Source organism: Leucoraja erinacea, chromosome 9 (assembly GCF_028641065.1).
Source record: "Leucoraja erinacea ecotype New England chromosome 9, Leri_hhj_1, whole genome shotgun sequence".
Classification (NCBI taxonomy): domain Eukaryota; kingdom Metazoa; phylum Chordata; class Chondrichthyes; order Rajiformes; family Rajidae; genus Leucoraja; species Leucoraja erinaceus.
Genome location: NC_073385.1, coordinates 65023599 through 65039292, shown reverse-complemented (window position 1 = coordinate 65039292; position 15694 = coordinate 65023599). Strand labels below are relative to the sequence as shown.

General features: G+C 47.4%; 1 protein-coding gene across 1 annotated transcript in view; it reads right to left on the bottom strand.

The window, feature by feature from the left end:
• Nucleotides 1-15694, bottom strand: part of LOC129700502 (1-phosphatidylinositol 4,5-bisphosphate phosphodiesterase beta-2-like) — a 149257-nt gene that overhangs the window by 48339 nt on the left and 85224 nt on the right. The window contains exons 19-22 of the mRNA XM_055641056.1: nt 12550-12704; nt 9861-10028; nt 3678-3777; nt 1582-1686 (exon numbers count right to left, since the gene is read on the bottom strand). Coding sequence (XP_055497031.1) covers nt 1582-1686; nt 3678-3777; nt 9861-10028; nt 12550-12704 — 528 coding nt within the window. The remainder of the gene's footprint in view (nt 1-1581; nt 1687-3677; nt 3778-9860; nt 10029-12549; nt 12705-15694) is intronic.

Here is a 15694-nt window from a genome sequence, read left to right as displayed (position 1 = left end):
TTCACCCTTCTTGCTACATTCCTAAAAACACCTATAAGTTTGAATCAAAGTAAAACTTCCTCCATAAAGCTCCATCAAGAAGCCCCAGAGCTGGTGGAATGCAGCAGAGATATGGATTAAAGCTCCCGCTATGTTCTCCCGTTAAATAGTCCTAAAGCAGATATGGAACACAGTGTCAACATCCCTCTGGATTGGCACATCATGTTCTTCCTTGGAGGAATATCACATTAGATACAGAGTTAAATGTCCTTTGGAATATCTGGTAAGCTGAACATTAGAATCACATTAGATATGGAATAAATGATACGATACGATGTATCGATATGATTAGACTAAATTGATCTGCCAACAGTCATAAAACACAAAATACATGAAACATGAAATTAAAGTGACGAGTGGAAAGGATTGGGGATGTGCAAAGATTGGGGAGAGGCGGGGGAGGGGGAGGGGAGTCTCAGTCTACCCCACGACAGAAGGGGGAGGAGTTGTACAGTTTGATAGCCACGGGGAAGAAGGATCTCCTGTGGCGTTCTGTACTGCATCTTGGTGGAACCAATCTGTTGCTCAAGGTAGGTTGACAACTGTGTCATGGAGGGGAGTGAGCTGTATTGTCCAAGGTGCTCTGCAGTTTGAGGATCCCTGACAAAGTTCCCTGATATCTTCCCAAACACTCCCTTGGACCAATCACACCCATTTGATATGGAGTATCACACCCCCAGGTCAGGTACACCAACGTTTTCATGCACAGTAAGGTTTAAGGGGCTGCCCTAATTGGCGAGTTTAGAAGAGTTTAGGAGAGTTTGAAAAAATGGCATGTTGAAGACCTCGTTCGACTATGTAGAAGACCTCCTTCGACCTATGTTGAAGACTAGCTTTGACTAACTTCGGGAAAATTGGACACCGAATCGTGGAGCGTGAAGATGACCTCCTTCGACCTCCCTTCAACTATGATGAAGACTATCTTCGACTACCTTCAACTACCCTCGATTACCCACGACTAACATGCCGACCTAGTACGACCTACTTCGACTAAACATACGAGTAAAAAAATATAGATTTTTTTACATGGCGACGTTTATTTACTCGCGGGCATTTTTCAGCATGTTGAAAAATACGCCCCTACCTAGCTGAGGCCTCGAGTACGCGGGGACTACTCTCGAGCATGAAGGAGAGTTACAAAGACCTCCTAGAACAGTACGTGGACATTTACTTGTGGACATTTTTTATCGGGCTGGAAAAAACGTCCTGACTTACCTGATGCCACGAGTACCTACGGCTGGCATAACGAGCCGCTACGATATATCCACGGACTCCTACGGACTCGTTACGAACATTCTGCGAGTTTGAGTCAAGGGGAAATCGCGGGAGAATTTGTGATTTACCTCGTGAAAGTGGGACAGGCCCTTAAGGAAAGGTAACTGCGCTCCCGACACATTTACACTTTAATTACCGGGGTGGATCTCTCAGGGCGGGTGTGGGTTGAATGTGGAGTGAGTAACACTGAGCGTGTGGTTGTACTAACACCGAGCGAGTGTGGGAGGTGCGGTGAATGTGAGCTGGCAGTGCAATGATCCACCTCACCTGCCCAGGTGTGAGGTATGTAGTCTCCCACTTCGATATAAACGAACAGGGTCGGCATGGTGAGCAGCTGGTTGGTCTCATTGCGCAGACCGACATGGTGATAGCCTGTGGAGCCAATGGACATCACACTCAGGAACATTGTATATCAGGGGAGAGGTTGAGTAGGACAGGGCAAGTAAAGGACAGTGAAAGGTAAATAATGTTAAGTTTAGTTTAAAATTCATTTGAATTTAGTTCAGTTCAGAGATACAGCGCAGAAACACAACCTTTCGGCCCACCGAGTCCGCGCCGACCAGTGATCCCCGCACACTAAAAGCCCTGTCCCACTGTACGAGCTCTCCCGAGTTTAAAAAGAAAATCAAACTCGTGGTAAGCACGGAGGGAGAATGAACGTAGCTGGTACGTCGGAGCTCGAGGATGTCTCTTAGCGGCTCGTAACACTAACGGCAGGTACTCGTGAAACGCGGTAAGCTCGTGAAGACTCGTGAAGATTTTTCAGCATGTTGAAAAATGTCCACGAGAGCCCCGAGTACCGACAAGCAGCTATTACCGTAAATCTCCGAGTTCGAATCAGGGCAAACTCGGGAGAATGAACTCTTGAATGAACTCGTACCGTGGGACAGGGCTTTAACACTATCCTACACACACACTGGGGACAATTTACACTTACACCAAGCCAATTAACATACAAACCTGCACGTCTTTGGAGTGTGGGAGGAAGCCGAAGATCTCGTTTAAAACCCACGCCGGTCACGGGGAGAACGTACAAACTCCGTACAGACAGTACCCGTAGTCAGGATGGAGCTCGTGTCTCCGGCGCTGCAAACGTTGTAAGGCAGCAACTCTACCGCTGCGCCACCGTGACCGCCATTTTTATGGGGAAATAAACAACTGCTGACGCCGGTAATTCAAAATAAAAGCAGGAAAGGCACCCGTTCATAAAGAAACTGAGTGAAAGTGTCAGGTCAATGAATTTTCAAGATTGATCTTAAACATTAGCAGGTTCACTCTGCACAGACGCTGTCTGATCTGCTGAGTAGTTCCAGTATTTTCTGTAAATTATAATATGGGTTGTGAATAAGTATGGAATCACATGATGTACACTTGAAATTGGATTCTGGAATGCAGGAATGTCCTGTAAATCATGTATAAATATTATCTGTCAGTTATGAATGATCCATGCAATAATAACTTTGAGCTTTGAGTATGTGGCTGTAATGTGGCCTAACCAGCTAGGAAACATCCATTGTAACATGACCTTGGTGTAAAATGCCATTTGCCTGTATAAAGTCTGGAAACTACCTATCTATTTAGTTTTGTTTCGTTTAGAGATGCACCATGGAAAAAGGCTCTTCGGCCCACTGAGTCCGCACCGACCAGCGATCCCCGCACACTACAATTTACAGGGACAATTTTACATTTACACCAAGCCAATTAACCTACAAACCTGTACCTCTTTGGAGGGTGGGAGGAAACCGAAGCTCTCAGAGAAAACCCACGCGGGTCACGGGGAGAACGTACAAACTCCGTACAGGCAAACACCCGTGGTCAGGATCGAACCTGGGTCTCTGGCGCTATAGAGCAGTAGCTCTACCACTACGCCACCGTGCCACCCAATTATATGCCGAGGAATATGTGAATAACATGGGGATCCAGGAATATTATGCTTGCGGTCTGTGATTGTAGGGAACATCCATGTAATGTGTCCTTAGAGTTTCAGAATGCTCATGGGATTACAGGAAACAAAGCCATGTAAATATGGTCTGTATTTGTGAGGAGAATGTGAACATAATTTCACACACAGTAGGCGGTCGGCGTATGGAACAAACTGCCAGAGGAGGTCGTTGGGGCGGGGACTGTCCCAACTGTTGAGATACAGGTAGACAGGTACATGGATAGGACAGGTTTGGAGGAATATGGGCCTAACGCATGCAGGTGGGACTAGTATAATTGGGACATTGTTGGCCGGTGTTGGCAAGTTGGACCGAAGGGCCTGTTTCCACACTGGATCACTCTATGACTACAATAATATGAATATAATTTGGGAGTGATTGATAAATCAGTACAATGACGGATAGCATCTACACCTGGAGTACCTGTTTGGACAGCAGTAACTGGAAGAATCCTGTGCCCAATGAATTTTCCACTTTCTTCAAAAGTGGCGATCCGTACAAAAGCCATTTCCGGCACCAGGATCTGCAAGGCAAGAAGTCCGATTAGACAACAGCTGAAGTGTCATTCCCAAACAGACAACTAGATCCACGCAGAGATTAGCAACAAAGCCAACTATGTGGCGGGGGGGGGGGGGGGGGCAGTGAACAGCCTGAACCCAGGAAAGGAGGCCAGGCTGAGAGGTCTGATGGTGCCAGTAATCGTGGCCTCTGTTATGGATTGGATGGTCCTGCACCAGCCCACAGCCATGTTTACTTGTTGTCCAGCCTGAGGTTTCCCCTAAGCTGACCCTCCACATAAGTTGGGATCTCTCCAGGTCGACCAAGTCCCCGGGTGGCCAGTTTCCTTGGGCACTAATGATGTTGGGGTCCAGCTAGTCCAGCCAGCATTGGAATCGGGGGGGGGGGGGGGGGGGGGGGGGGGGGGGGGGGCTGGATCAAGGGGGGGGGGGGGGGTAGTCAAATGAGCCATCTCACATGAGGTCCAAGGCTAAATTCTGATCACATGGTTATATAGCATGGAAAAGTACCCTGTAGCATACTGAGTCGACGTCGACCATTAACCAACCACTTACATAAGGTCATAAGGGATAGGAGTAGAATTAGTCCATTCGGCCCATCAAGTCTACCCCGCCATTCAATCATGGCTGATCTATCTCTCCCTCCTAACCCCATCCTCCTGCCCTCTCACCATAACCTCTGACACCCGTACTAATCAAGAATCTATCTATCTCTACTGTAAAAACATCCATCGATTTGGCCTCCATAGTCTTCTGTGACGAAGAATCCCACAGATTCACCACCACCGGTTCTTTATTCATCTGACATTCCCAGCAACTCCCTGCCAGATCCAATTGCCCACTGACACACCCTGGAAATTTGCAGGGGACAATTTACCTGCCAATAAGCAGGTGTGTGCGATGTTACGGGGTAACAGGGAGAACATGCAAACTCCACGCAGATAGCAGCAGACGTTAGGAGTGAACCCAGGTTCCTGATTGTGTGGACCTGGGCAATGGCCCTGGACCGCTGGTACCTCAGCTGTAAGGAGGTCATGAACAGCGAACAATGGGCTGTTGAACAACATGTGAGATGGCATGAAGGCTGGGATAAAACAAGCCCACTCACAGAGGAGTCTAGTTTGTACACTGTTCAGGCAAGTGGTCACTGAGGTGTAGGGTTTCAAGATCTAGGATCCCTTTGGCTGGAGTCTAATGATCTTAGCCCACAAGAGGATTAACTTGTCAACCATAGCTGAAATGGGCACTTGGGGTTAATGTACAAACTTGTATAGAGACTGCAGTCAATGACTTGTGAGACTGGCTCTCATGTGACAATAGACAATAGACAATAAGTGCAGGAGTAGGCCATTCAGCCCTTTGGGACTGTGATCATGGCTTATCATCCACAATCAGTAACCCCCCCCCCCCAGTTCCTGCCTTCTCCCCATATCCCCAGACTCCGCTATCTTTAAGAGCTCTATTTAACTCTCTCTTAATTAATGTTTTATTATTAATGTTTAATGTTTTATGTGTCGTTCCTAACAGTCGCTGTATGTCATGTTGTCACTTGCGGGGCGGAGCACCAAGGCAAGTTCCTTGTATGTGAATACTTGGCCAATAAACTTATTCATTCATTGAATGTATCCAGAGAATTGGCCTTCACCGCCCTCTGAGGCAGAGAATTCCACAGATTCACAACCCTCTGTGTGAAAAAGTTTTTCCTCATCTCCGTTCTAAATGTCCTACCCCTTATTCTTAAACTGTGGCCCCTGGTTCTGGACTCCCCCAAGATCAGGAACTTGTTTCCTGCCTCTAGCGTGTCCAAACCCTTAACAATCTTATATGTTTCAATAAGATCACCTCTCATCCTTCTAAATTCCAGAGTATATAAGCCCATTCTATGAACATATGACAGTCCCGCTATCCCGGGAATTAACCTTGTAAACCTATGCTGCACTCCCTCAATAGCAATAATGTCCTTCCTCAAATTTGGAGACCAAAACTGCACACTATGCTCCAGGTGTGGTCTCACTAGGGCCTTGTACAACTGCAGATCTGTGCTTGGGTTTAGGCTCTAATGTATAGGTTTGCACAGTTCTCAGGATAAATGATCAGGGTATCCTGGAAACACCCATTTCTGCAGCTGATCTGTATCCCACTGTACCTTCTGACAGCCTTCCTCACTTTCTGCAACGCCTCCGGTTTTACTGTCATCAGCAAACATATATCACAAGTAGCCATGGTCCCAGCACAGATCCTTGCAGAACTCTGCACCAGTCACGAACCTCCAACCAGAATCTCTGCCTTGCACCCCAACTCTATTGTCTGCCATGAATAAGCCCGTTGTGAACCCACACGACCAAGTCATCGTGAATCCCGAACATCGTAATTTTCTGGCTCAGTCTACCATGCGGGACCTTATCAAAAGCCTTACTAAAATCCATGTACACAACATCCACCTCCCATCCTTCATCAATCTTCTTTGTCACCTCCTCAAAAAATCAATCATGTTAGCGAGACACGACCAGCCGCGTACAAAGTCACCCTGGCCATCCGTAATTAGCCCATTCTCTTCCAAACGGGGGTAAATCTTAACTCAAAGAATTCTCTCCAATAGTTTAGTGCCTGTCCCACATTCACAACCTAATTCCCAACCTCTGCCGAGTTTGCCCTCGACTCATACTCGCAGCATGGTCTTCACGAGGTCGTAGGTGGGTCGTGATGCAAGTCTTAGGTACTAGAGGCATCAAGTAGGTCGGGGCGTTTTTTCAACATGATGATGAATGTCCACAAGTAAAAAATGTCGTGAATTAGGTCGTGAAAGTGGGACAGGCCCTTTTCCCCAACCACTGAAATGAGGCTTTATGTGCTATTGTTCCCAGGATTCTCCCTACTTCCTTTCTTAAACAAAGGAACAACAGTGGCCACTGACTCTCCAGTCCTCTGGGACCTCGCCTGTGACTGGAGGAGAAACAAAGATCCTCGTCCAGGTCCCCACAATCTCCTCTCTTGCCCCCCTCAATAACCTGGGATAGATCCCATCAGGCCCTGGGAACTTATCCACCTTAATGTTCTTCAAGAGTCTCAGCACCACCTCCTGCTCTATCTCAAACTGCCCTGGCATATTTGTATTCCCCACACTGATCTCACTGTCCTCAAACTCCTTCTCCTTGGTGAATACAGGTGCAAAGTATTCCTTTAGTACCTCACCTACATTCTCCAACTCCAAGCATAAAATCCTTTATCTCTGAGACGTCCTACCTTCTCCCTGGTTACCCTCTTATTTTTAACGTACGTATGAAAAGCCTTGAGGTTTTCCATAATCTGACTTGCCTCTGACATTTCATGGTCCCTTCTGGCCCTTCTAATCCCCATCTTGAGTTCCCACCTTCCTACTCGCTTTGTATATTCCTCATGATTCCCATCTGATGCCACCTTCTTATACCTGACTTACACTTCCTTTTTCTTCCTGACCAAGTTTACAATGTGAGGTTATTTTACAGAAAGTTCAACATTTGAGGGAAGTTGAAAAGGTGGATGCTGTCAGGATGTTTGTGGATTTGGGGACATAGTTTCAGAGAGTTGCCTATGTAAGCTGGGTGGCCAGTGGTAGAGTCAAGGGCCTGTTCCATTTTCGTGACTTAATTCGCGACCTTTTTTTACTCGTGGACATTTTTCATCATGTTGAAAAAACGGCCCGACCTACTTGATGCCACGAGCACCTACGGCCTACCTATGACTTGCTACGACCTACCTACAACCTCCTACGACCTTGTCACGGCCATGCTGCGAGTCTGAGTCAAAGGCAAACTCGGCAGAGGTTGTGAATTAGGTCGTGAAAGTGGGACAGGCCCTTGACCGAGATGAGAAGAACTTTTTTCACACAGAGAGTGGTGAATCTCTGGAACTCTCTGCCACAGAGGGTAGTTGAGGCCAGTTCATTGGCTATATTTAAGAGGGAGTTAGATGTGGCCCTTGTGGCTAAAGGGATCAGGGGGTATGGAGAGAAGGCAGGGCAAGGATACTGAGTTGGATGATCAGCCATGATCATATTGAATGGCGGTGCAGACTCGGGGCCAAATGGCCTACTCCTGCACCTATTTTCTATATTTCTATGTTTCAATGTTTACAGCGCCAGAGACCCAGGTTCAATCCTGACTATAGGTGCTGTCTGTACGGTGTTCCTATGTTCTTCCCGTAATCCGCGTGGGTTTGCTCCGTTTTCCTCCAACACTCCAGACGTCCGGGTTTGTAGGTTATTTGGCTTGGTGTCATTATATATTGTCCCTAGTGTGTGTAGGATAGCGTTTAGTGTGTGATGATCGCTGGTCGGTGCGGGCTGGGCGGTTCCTCACTGTATCTCTAAACTAAACCGAAAGAAGTTCATGTTGATGCTTTGGCACCGACCGTGCAAGAGCTGGCTGCTCTTGAAAAGGAGGCGCAGTCGTCTTTCTTACAGTTTGGCTTTCTTCCCAACCAATTGTTCAAGCGCTTTTGATTGCAACATGCGCCTTAATTTAGTTCAACAAAGAAACTGACAAGTTACTAAAGAACCTGTATCTCTAAACTAAACTAAACTAAACTAAACAAAACGTCTCGGAGAATCATGACTCTCCAGAATTCCTAATCACAGAAAGCTGTTGAGACGGAATCAATGAGTGGATTTGTCGGCATTCAAACACCAAGGGGTGCAGGATAGAGGGAGACATTGAGGTGAAGGCTGGTTTAGTTTAGTTTAGTTTAGAGATACAGCGAGGAAACAGACCCTTTGGCCCACCGGGTCCGCGCCGACCAGCGATCCCCGCACTCTAACACTATCCTACACCTACAAGGGACAATTTTTAACATTTACCAAGCCAATTAACCTACAAACCTGTACGTCTTTGGAGGGTGGAAGCAAACCGAAGATCGCGGAGAAAACCCACGTAGGTCACGGGGAGAACGTGCAAACTCCGTACAGACAGCACCCGTGGTCGGGATTGAACTCGGGTCCCCGGCGCTGCATTCGCTGTAAGGCTGCAACTCTACCGCTGTGCCACAGTGATCTCCCCGTGACCAAAGCTTTAGTTGCCTGCTATCCAGTCAGCAGAAATGATTATAATTGAGCCATTGCAGTGTGTGGATACATGGTGTGGTTAGCTTGGCTTATCTCTTTCACATTCTACAGAGAGGACTGGGGTCCTATGCCAACTAAAATGCAAGACGGCTCACGTGTCGAATGAGGTGGCTCACATGGGTTGGAGACCAAGGGTCCAATAGCTAGCTGGTAGGACAGAGTGCACACCAACCTGGCTCAGAGATTTGTGTTGGTTTTAGCTCACCTGCGATCCAACAACTTAAAATGTGTGGACAGACACAAAATGCTGGAGTAACTCAGCGGGACAGGCAGCAACTTTGTAGAGAAGGAATGGGTGATGTATCGGGTCGAGACCATTCTTCAGACTGATGTCGGGGGGGGGAGTGGGAGACAGACAGACAGACAGACAGACAGACAGACAGACAGACAGACAGACAGATAAGGAAGTGTAAGGTTGGACAAAGGGAATGGAGATCCAGGAAAATGTAGAAGTGATTATTGTTAGCTGGGAGAAGCTAATAACAACAAAGCAAACAGAGGTCAAATGTCGTCGGAGACAGGAAGAATGGTCGGAGAACTGGGAAGGGGGAGGGGATGGAGAGAGTGGAATAGCAACAGTTACTTGTGGATTGAGTGGAGGATGTCCCATATGAGCATTGGGGTCTGGGCTCCAGTGGGACATTGGAGCTGGCAGCTCACTCACAGTTTCACTGGGAGAGCTGGTCATACATGATAGGAGCAGAATGAGGCCATTCAGCCCGTTAAGTCTACTCTGCCATTCAATCCTGGCTGATCCATCTCTCCCTCCTAACCCCATTCTACTGCCTTCTCCCCATAACCCCTGACGCCCGCACTAATCAGGAATCGGTTTGGTCCAATGAGCCCGGCTGGGGTGGGGATTGAGTGTCATGAGCTTGTCCCGTTCAGGACCCGGGGTCTGGCTGATGAGTTTGAGTCAATGGGGCTGGGAGTGAAGTAGCAAAGGGAAACACTGTGCGTGTTGCAACAGTGTCCCTCTCAGCACTGTACCTTTTCAAAAACAAATGGGTCCTCATCCCTCCACTGAGGGTTGATGGCATTTTGCTCACAGGTCAACTTGGTCCTGAACTTCTGCCGAGGGTCATTTGGAAGCCCAAACAATTCCACTTCAACATAGAATTTACAGTTCCGATCCGACAGAAACTGCCCTGATTTAACCTGTAACAGAAAGCAGCAAGGGTTAAATTCACGTTCATGTGATAGGAGCAGATTCAGACCATTCAGCCCATCAAGTCCACTCCACCATTCAATCATGGCTGATCTATCCCTCCCTCTTCACCCAATCTTACTGCCTTCTTCGTATAACCCCTGACATGCATGCCAAGCAAGAATCTGTACTGTAAACCAGCATCTGCAGCCCCTTGTTTCTAGGTACATAGTTGGGTTAGCTAAAATTGGAGAACTCAATCTTCTCTCCTTTTATATTTTCATCTCTGGTGTTTGCCCAACCATTGGCCAAATAAAACACCACCCCTCTCACCTTTACAGTTGCCAGGCCTTGGCCCACCCCCACCTCCTTTCCAGCCATCATGAACCTCACAAAAGAGACAATGCTGCTCCCTGTAACATGGATCATTGCTGGAGATAAAGCCACGAATATAGATATGTACGCAATCTTCATCTCTGCCCCCTTCCTGATTTACAACCTGCGGATGACCTTCTGATTCCCTTCAATCAAAATATATACGCACTCATAGCAAGGGCAAAGACAATGCATGCCTCTAAAGCATTCAATGGCATTGCCTCAATTTTATAATCATCGGCCTGATCACATTCAAGATCATTCCATTTTGGTCTTTTACTTTAGATTTTCAGCATCTGCATTTCTATCCTTCTAGATCCCCCCCCCCCCCCCCCCCCGAAATAAAATCTCCCTCTCTACTGTGGTGGTGCATCGGTAGAGTTACTGCCTTACAGCGGCAGAGTCCCGGGTTCAATCCTGGCTACGGGTGCTGTCTGTACGGAGTTTGTACGTTCTCCCTGTGACCACTTGGGTTTTCTCCAAGATCTTCGGTTTCCTCCCAAACTCCAAAGACGTACAGGGTTGGAGGATAATTGTGGTAATGGTAAAATATTCTCGGTGTGTGTAGGGTAGTGTTAGTGTGTGTGGATCGCTGGTCGGCGCGGACTCGGTGGGCCGAAGGGCCTGTTTCGGCGGCGTATCTCTAAACTAAACTAAACTGAAAACTAAACTAGTCGTTTGCCCTTCAAGACATTTCTGAAATCCCGCCTCTCAGTCGCCCTAACATCAGCTCAGGTGCAAGTTTTGTTTGAAGAGTGTTGTATGAATAGACGGGTCAAATTGCATCCTATTAAGGGCAAAGCACGGGATGGGGTGAAACATTGGATGGCCAGGTTAGGGGTAATGTTTGCTGCCAACTGGAAAGGAAGCGATGTCTTCATTGCAAGAGGCAGATGACTCAATCACAGATAGTTAACCCACAAAGAGTCATCACATTCAGGAATCAACAAGGTTTGGGTGACCTGCTGATTCAAATTTTGAGATTTGTCCTTCAAGCTGCATGGCAATTCAAAGGGAACATGGCTTATCCCCTATTTCAGTGCCACGTTCCTACTGTCTCCCCACCCTCCTTGCTGCCTTTTATATCTAGAAATCTATCCACACCTTCCTAAATGCATCCGGTAACTTAAGCAGATTATATTGGAAAGGCAAGTCAAAGATTCCCCACTCCCGAGTGAAGATGTTTCCCCGACACCCAAGGCAGGCTCGGCGATCGTTTCGCTGAACACCTCCGCTCAGCCCGCCTAAACCTACCTGATCTCCCAGTTGACAAACACTTTAACTCCCCCTCCCACCCATTGACCTTTCTGTCCTGGGCCTCCTCCTTTGTCAGAGTGAGGCCCAGCGCAAATTGGAGGAACAGCACCTCATATTTTGCTTACACCCCAGCAGTATGAACATTGACTTCTCTAACTTCAAGTAACCCTTGCTCCCCCTCTCTCTCCATCCCTGCCCTTCCCAGTTCTCCAACCAGTCTGACTGTCCCCCATTATATTTTATCTCTGTTTTCTTTCTTGTCACCTTCTCTCAGCTAACAATGATCTATTCTACATTGTCCTTCAACTTCAACTCTTTTGATGCCTCGTTTTCACACCTTGCCCTTCCTTATCTCTTTGTCTCCCTCTCCCTATATTCTCAGTCTGAAGAAGGGTCTCGACCCGAAACGTCACCCATTCCTTCTCTCCAGAGATGCTGCCTGTCTCGCTGAGTTAAGGGCCTGTCCCACTGTACGAGGTAATTCAAGAGCTCTCACGAGTTTAAAAAAAAATCAAACTCGTGGTAAGCACGTAGAATGTACGTAGCGGGTACGTCGGAGTTCGGGGACATCTCTTAGCAGCTCGTAACGCTAACGGTAGGTACTCTGGAAAGGCGGTAAGCTCATGAAAACATGTTGAAAAATGTCCACGAGAGCCCCGAGTATCTACGAGCAGCTATTACCGTAATTCTCCGAGTTCGAATCAGGGGAAACTCGGGAGAACTCTTGAATGAGCTCGTACAGTGGGACAGCCCCATCAAGCCTTATCCTGAACCTTACAAGGAAAAGACAGTATCTAAAACAGCTGGTGTTTGAAGAGGGAATCCCCTTTAATGTTCCATAATTCACTCGTGGAACATTGGTGAAAGTAATCTTGAAGTGTTATAAAATGCAAGCGTTACCAAAATGGACAACGTGCTTGGTGCGATCACATCTATCTGATCTTCGGTGAAAGGGTCAAACTTCTTGTCCAGGCATCGCAGCAGTTTATGCTTCAGAATGTAGCCACAACGACCATTGAACTCGAAGCATGAATTGTTTAGCTGCATGGGGATATCTAAAGGAATGAAGCAGAGATCAAATCTCAATCAAGAAGTCTACCAAATCAAGACTGACTGAAATCTACATAGAAACATAGAAAGTTGGTGCAGGAGGAGGCCATTCGGCCCTTCGAGCCAGCACTGCCATTCATTGTGATCATGGCTGATCGTCTCCAATCAATAACCCGTGCCTGCCTTCTCCCTTGATTCCACTAGCCCCTAGAGCCCTATCTACCTCTCTCTTAAATCCATCCAGTGATTTGGCCTCCACTGCCCTCTGTGGCAGGGAATTCCACAAATACACAACAAAAAAAAAATTTTCTCACCTCAGTCTTCAAAGGCCTCCCCTTTATTCTAAGACTGAGGCCCCTGTTTCTGGACTCGCCCAACATTGGGAACGTTTTTCGAATGTTTCGAACATTTGGAGCTACTGGGTCAGTAATTATACACCGAGCACCATATCAGAGATCGCATCCGAGGGTGCAGGATCGGCAGTAGTGACACCTGCATCTGTGATGGAAGGCAAAAGTCTTATCTCTTCCCTTTGTTCTTCTCCCGCGGTCCAGCAGTCCAACTGCTGCGTCGAGGCGAACTGGGGCTCACGATGTTAAAGCCCCCGGCGGGCGATGGGAAGTCCCACGGCCGTTATGCTGCGCCGGGCGATGTTAGGACCCGCTCCGAGTCATTTCACCCCGCGATTCCCGCGGGAGAAATTGCCGTTTTGGGATCTCCGAAAAGCGGTCTCCCACCAGGGACCTGTTGCATATGTAGAGTCTTCTTCACAGGCTCAATATGTCTCACAATCATACGTATATCTCTATAGCTGTGTGTAGGAAGGGAAGGAACTGCAGATGCTGGTTTAAACCAAAGATAGAAACAAAATGCTGGAGTAACTCAGTGGGACAGGCAGCATCTCTGGAGAGAAGGAATGGGTGACGTTTCGGTTCAAGACCCTTCTTCAGACTTTGAATAAGTGTGTCGACCCGAAACTTCAGCTATTCTTTTTATCTGGAGATGCTGCCTGTCCCACCGAGTTACTCCAGCATTTTGTTTCTATCTTCGCTTTAAACCAGCATCTGCAGTTCCTTCCTACACACAGCTATAGAGATATACATATGATATTGAGCCTGTGAAGACGACTCTACATATGCAACAGGTCCCTGGTGGGAGACCGTTTTTCGGAGCTCCCAAAACGGCAATTTCTCCTGCGGGAATCGCGGGGTGAAATGACTTGGAGTGGGGCTTAACATCGCCCGGCGCGGCATAACGGTCGTGGGACTTACCATCGCCCGCCGGGGGCTTTAACATCGGGAGCCCCAGTTCGCCTCGACGCAGCAGTTGGACTGCTGGACCGCGGGAGAATAACAAAGGGAAGCTATAAGACTTTTGCCTTCCATCACAGTGAGGAGGTGTTGGAGATTCACTGTGATGGATGTTTGTGTAAACTGTGTTAAGTGTGGGTCTTGGGTTTTTTGTAATGTTAAGACTGAAAAAATGCAATTTCGTTCAAACCAAGCTCTTTGAATGACAATAAAAGGCATTTTATTCTATTCTATGTAGTTGAACTGGAGAAGTTGGTGAAGAAATGGCAAATGGAATTTAACTCCGACAAGCATTTCGATACATTAAATTAAATTAAATGAATTCAACCAGGGTAGGACATGCACATTTAACAGTCGGGCCTGGACAGTGCCCTAGAACAGAGAGCCGCTGAGAATGTTCTTCCGTTCTGCCGTCAGAATTCCATCATCCCGGCGAGAGGGCCTGAACATCGGGCCGCCTGTAGCGGTGACTGCGGGGGGGCTTGGGAGGCCCCGACCACGGGTGAACAACAAAGGGGAGGAGGACTGAACTTTGGTGCCTTCCCTCACAGTGGGAAACTTTGATTCCGCTGTGTGGGGATGTTTATGTTAAATTCTATCGTGTGTTATGTTCTTTTTATTCGTGTGGCTGTATGGTAACACAACTCTCACTGTACCAATTGGTGCATGTGACAACACATGTAAACTTGATACTTGAACTTGAGATCTAGGGATGTAGGAGCATGGTTGCATGAAAGTGGTGATACGGGCAGATGGGGTGATGATGAACATATCTGCCATGCTTGTTTTTATCAGACAGGGCAATGAGTTGGGATGTCATGCTGTAACTGAACACGTCGTTGATGAGACTACACTTGGAGTACTTTGTGCAGTATAGTCGCCCCACTGTCGGAACAATGTTATTAAGCTGGAAAGATGGCAGACAAGATACATCAGGATATCAGGATTGGATGATAAGGAGTTTTTTCCAATGGTGTGCAGGATGTTGAGGTTCTTATCAATAGATATAAAATCCTGAGGAGCATAGATAGATAAGGTGAAAGGTTACCAAGTCTTTTCCCCAGTTTAAAGAGGATACTAACACTTTGTATTGGTATTGGTTTAAGGTAAGTGGGGAATGATTTAAAAGAGAGTTGAGAGGCAGCATCTTCACACAAAGTGCTGGAGTAACTCAGCGGTTAGGCAAGTATCTCAGGAGAACATGGATAGGTGATGTTGGGGGTCAGACTGAGGATGGTGGGTGCCTGAAACGAGCTTCCAGAGGAAGTTGTAGAGGTGAGCACAATTAAATGGGCGTCACGGTGGCGCAGCGGTAGAGTTGCTGCCTCACAGCGCTTGCAGCGCCGGAGACCCGGGTTCCATCCCGACAGCGACCACGTGTGCTGTCTGTACGGAGTTCGTACGTTCTCCCCGTGTCAGTAAAAGACCTTGAACTTTGAACCTTGAACCTTGACCTGTGTGGGTTTTCTCCGAGATCTTCGGTTTCCTCCCATACCCCAAAGACGTGCAGGTTTGTAGGATAATTGGCTTGGGGTTGGAAACTTGGTATAAGTGTAAATTGTCCCCAGTGTGTGTAGGATAGTGTTAATGTGCAGGGATTGCTGGGCGGTCCGGACTTGGTGGGCCAAAGGGCCTGTATCTGCACTGTCTCCTTAAAAGTAAAAACTAAAGTTAAAAATACATGA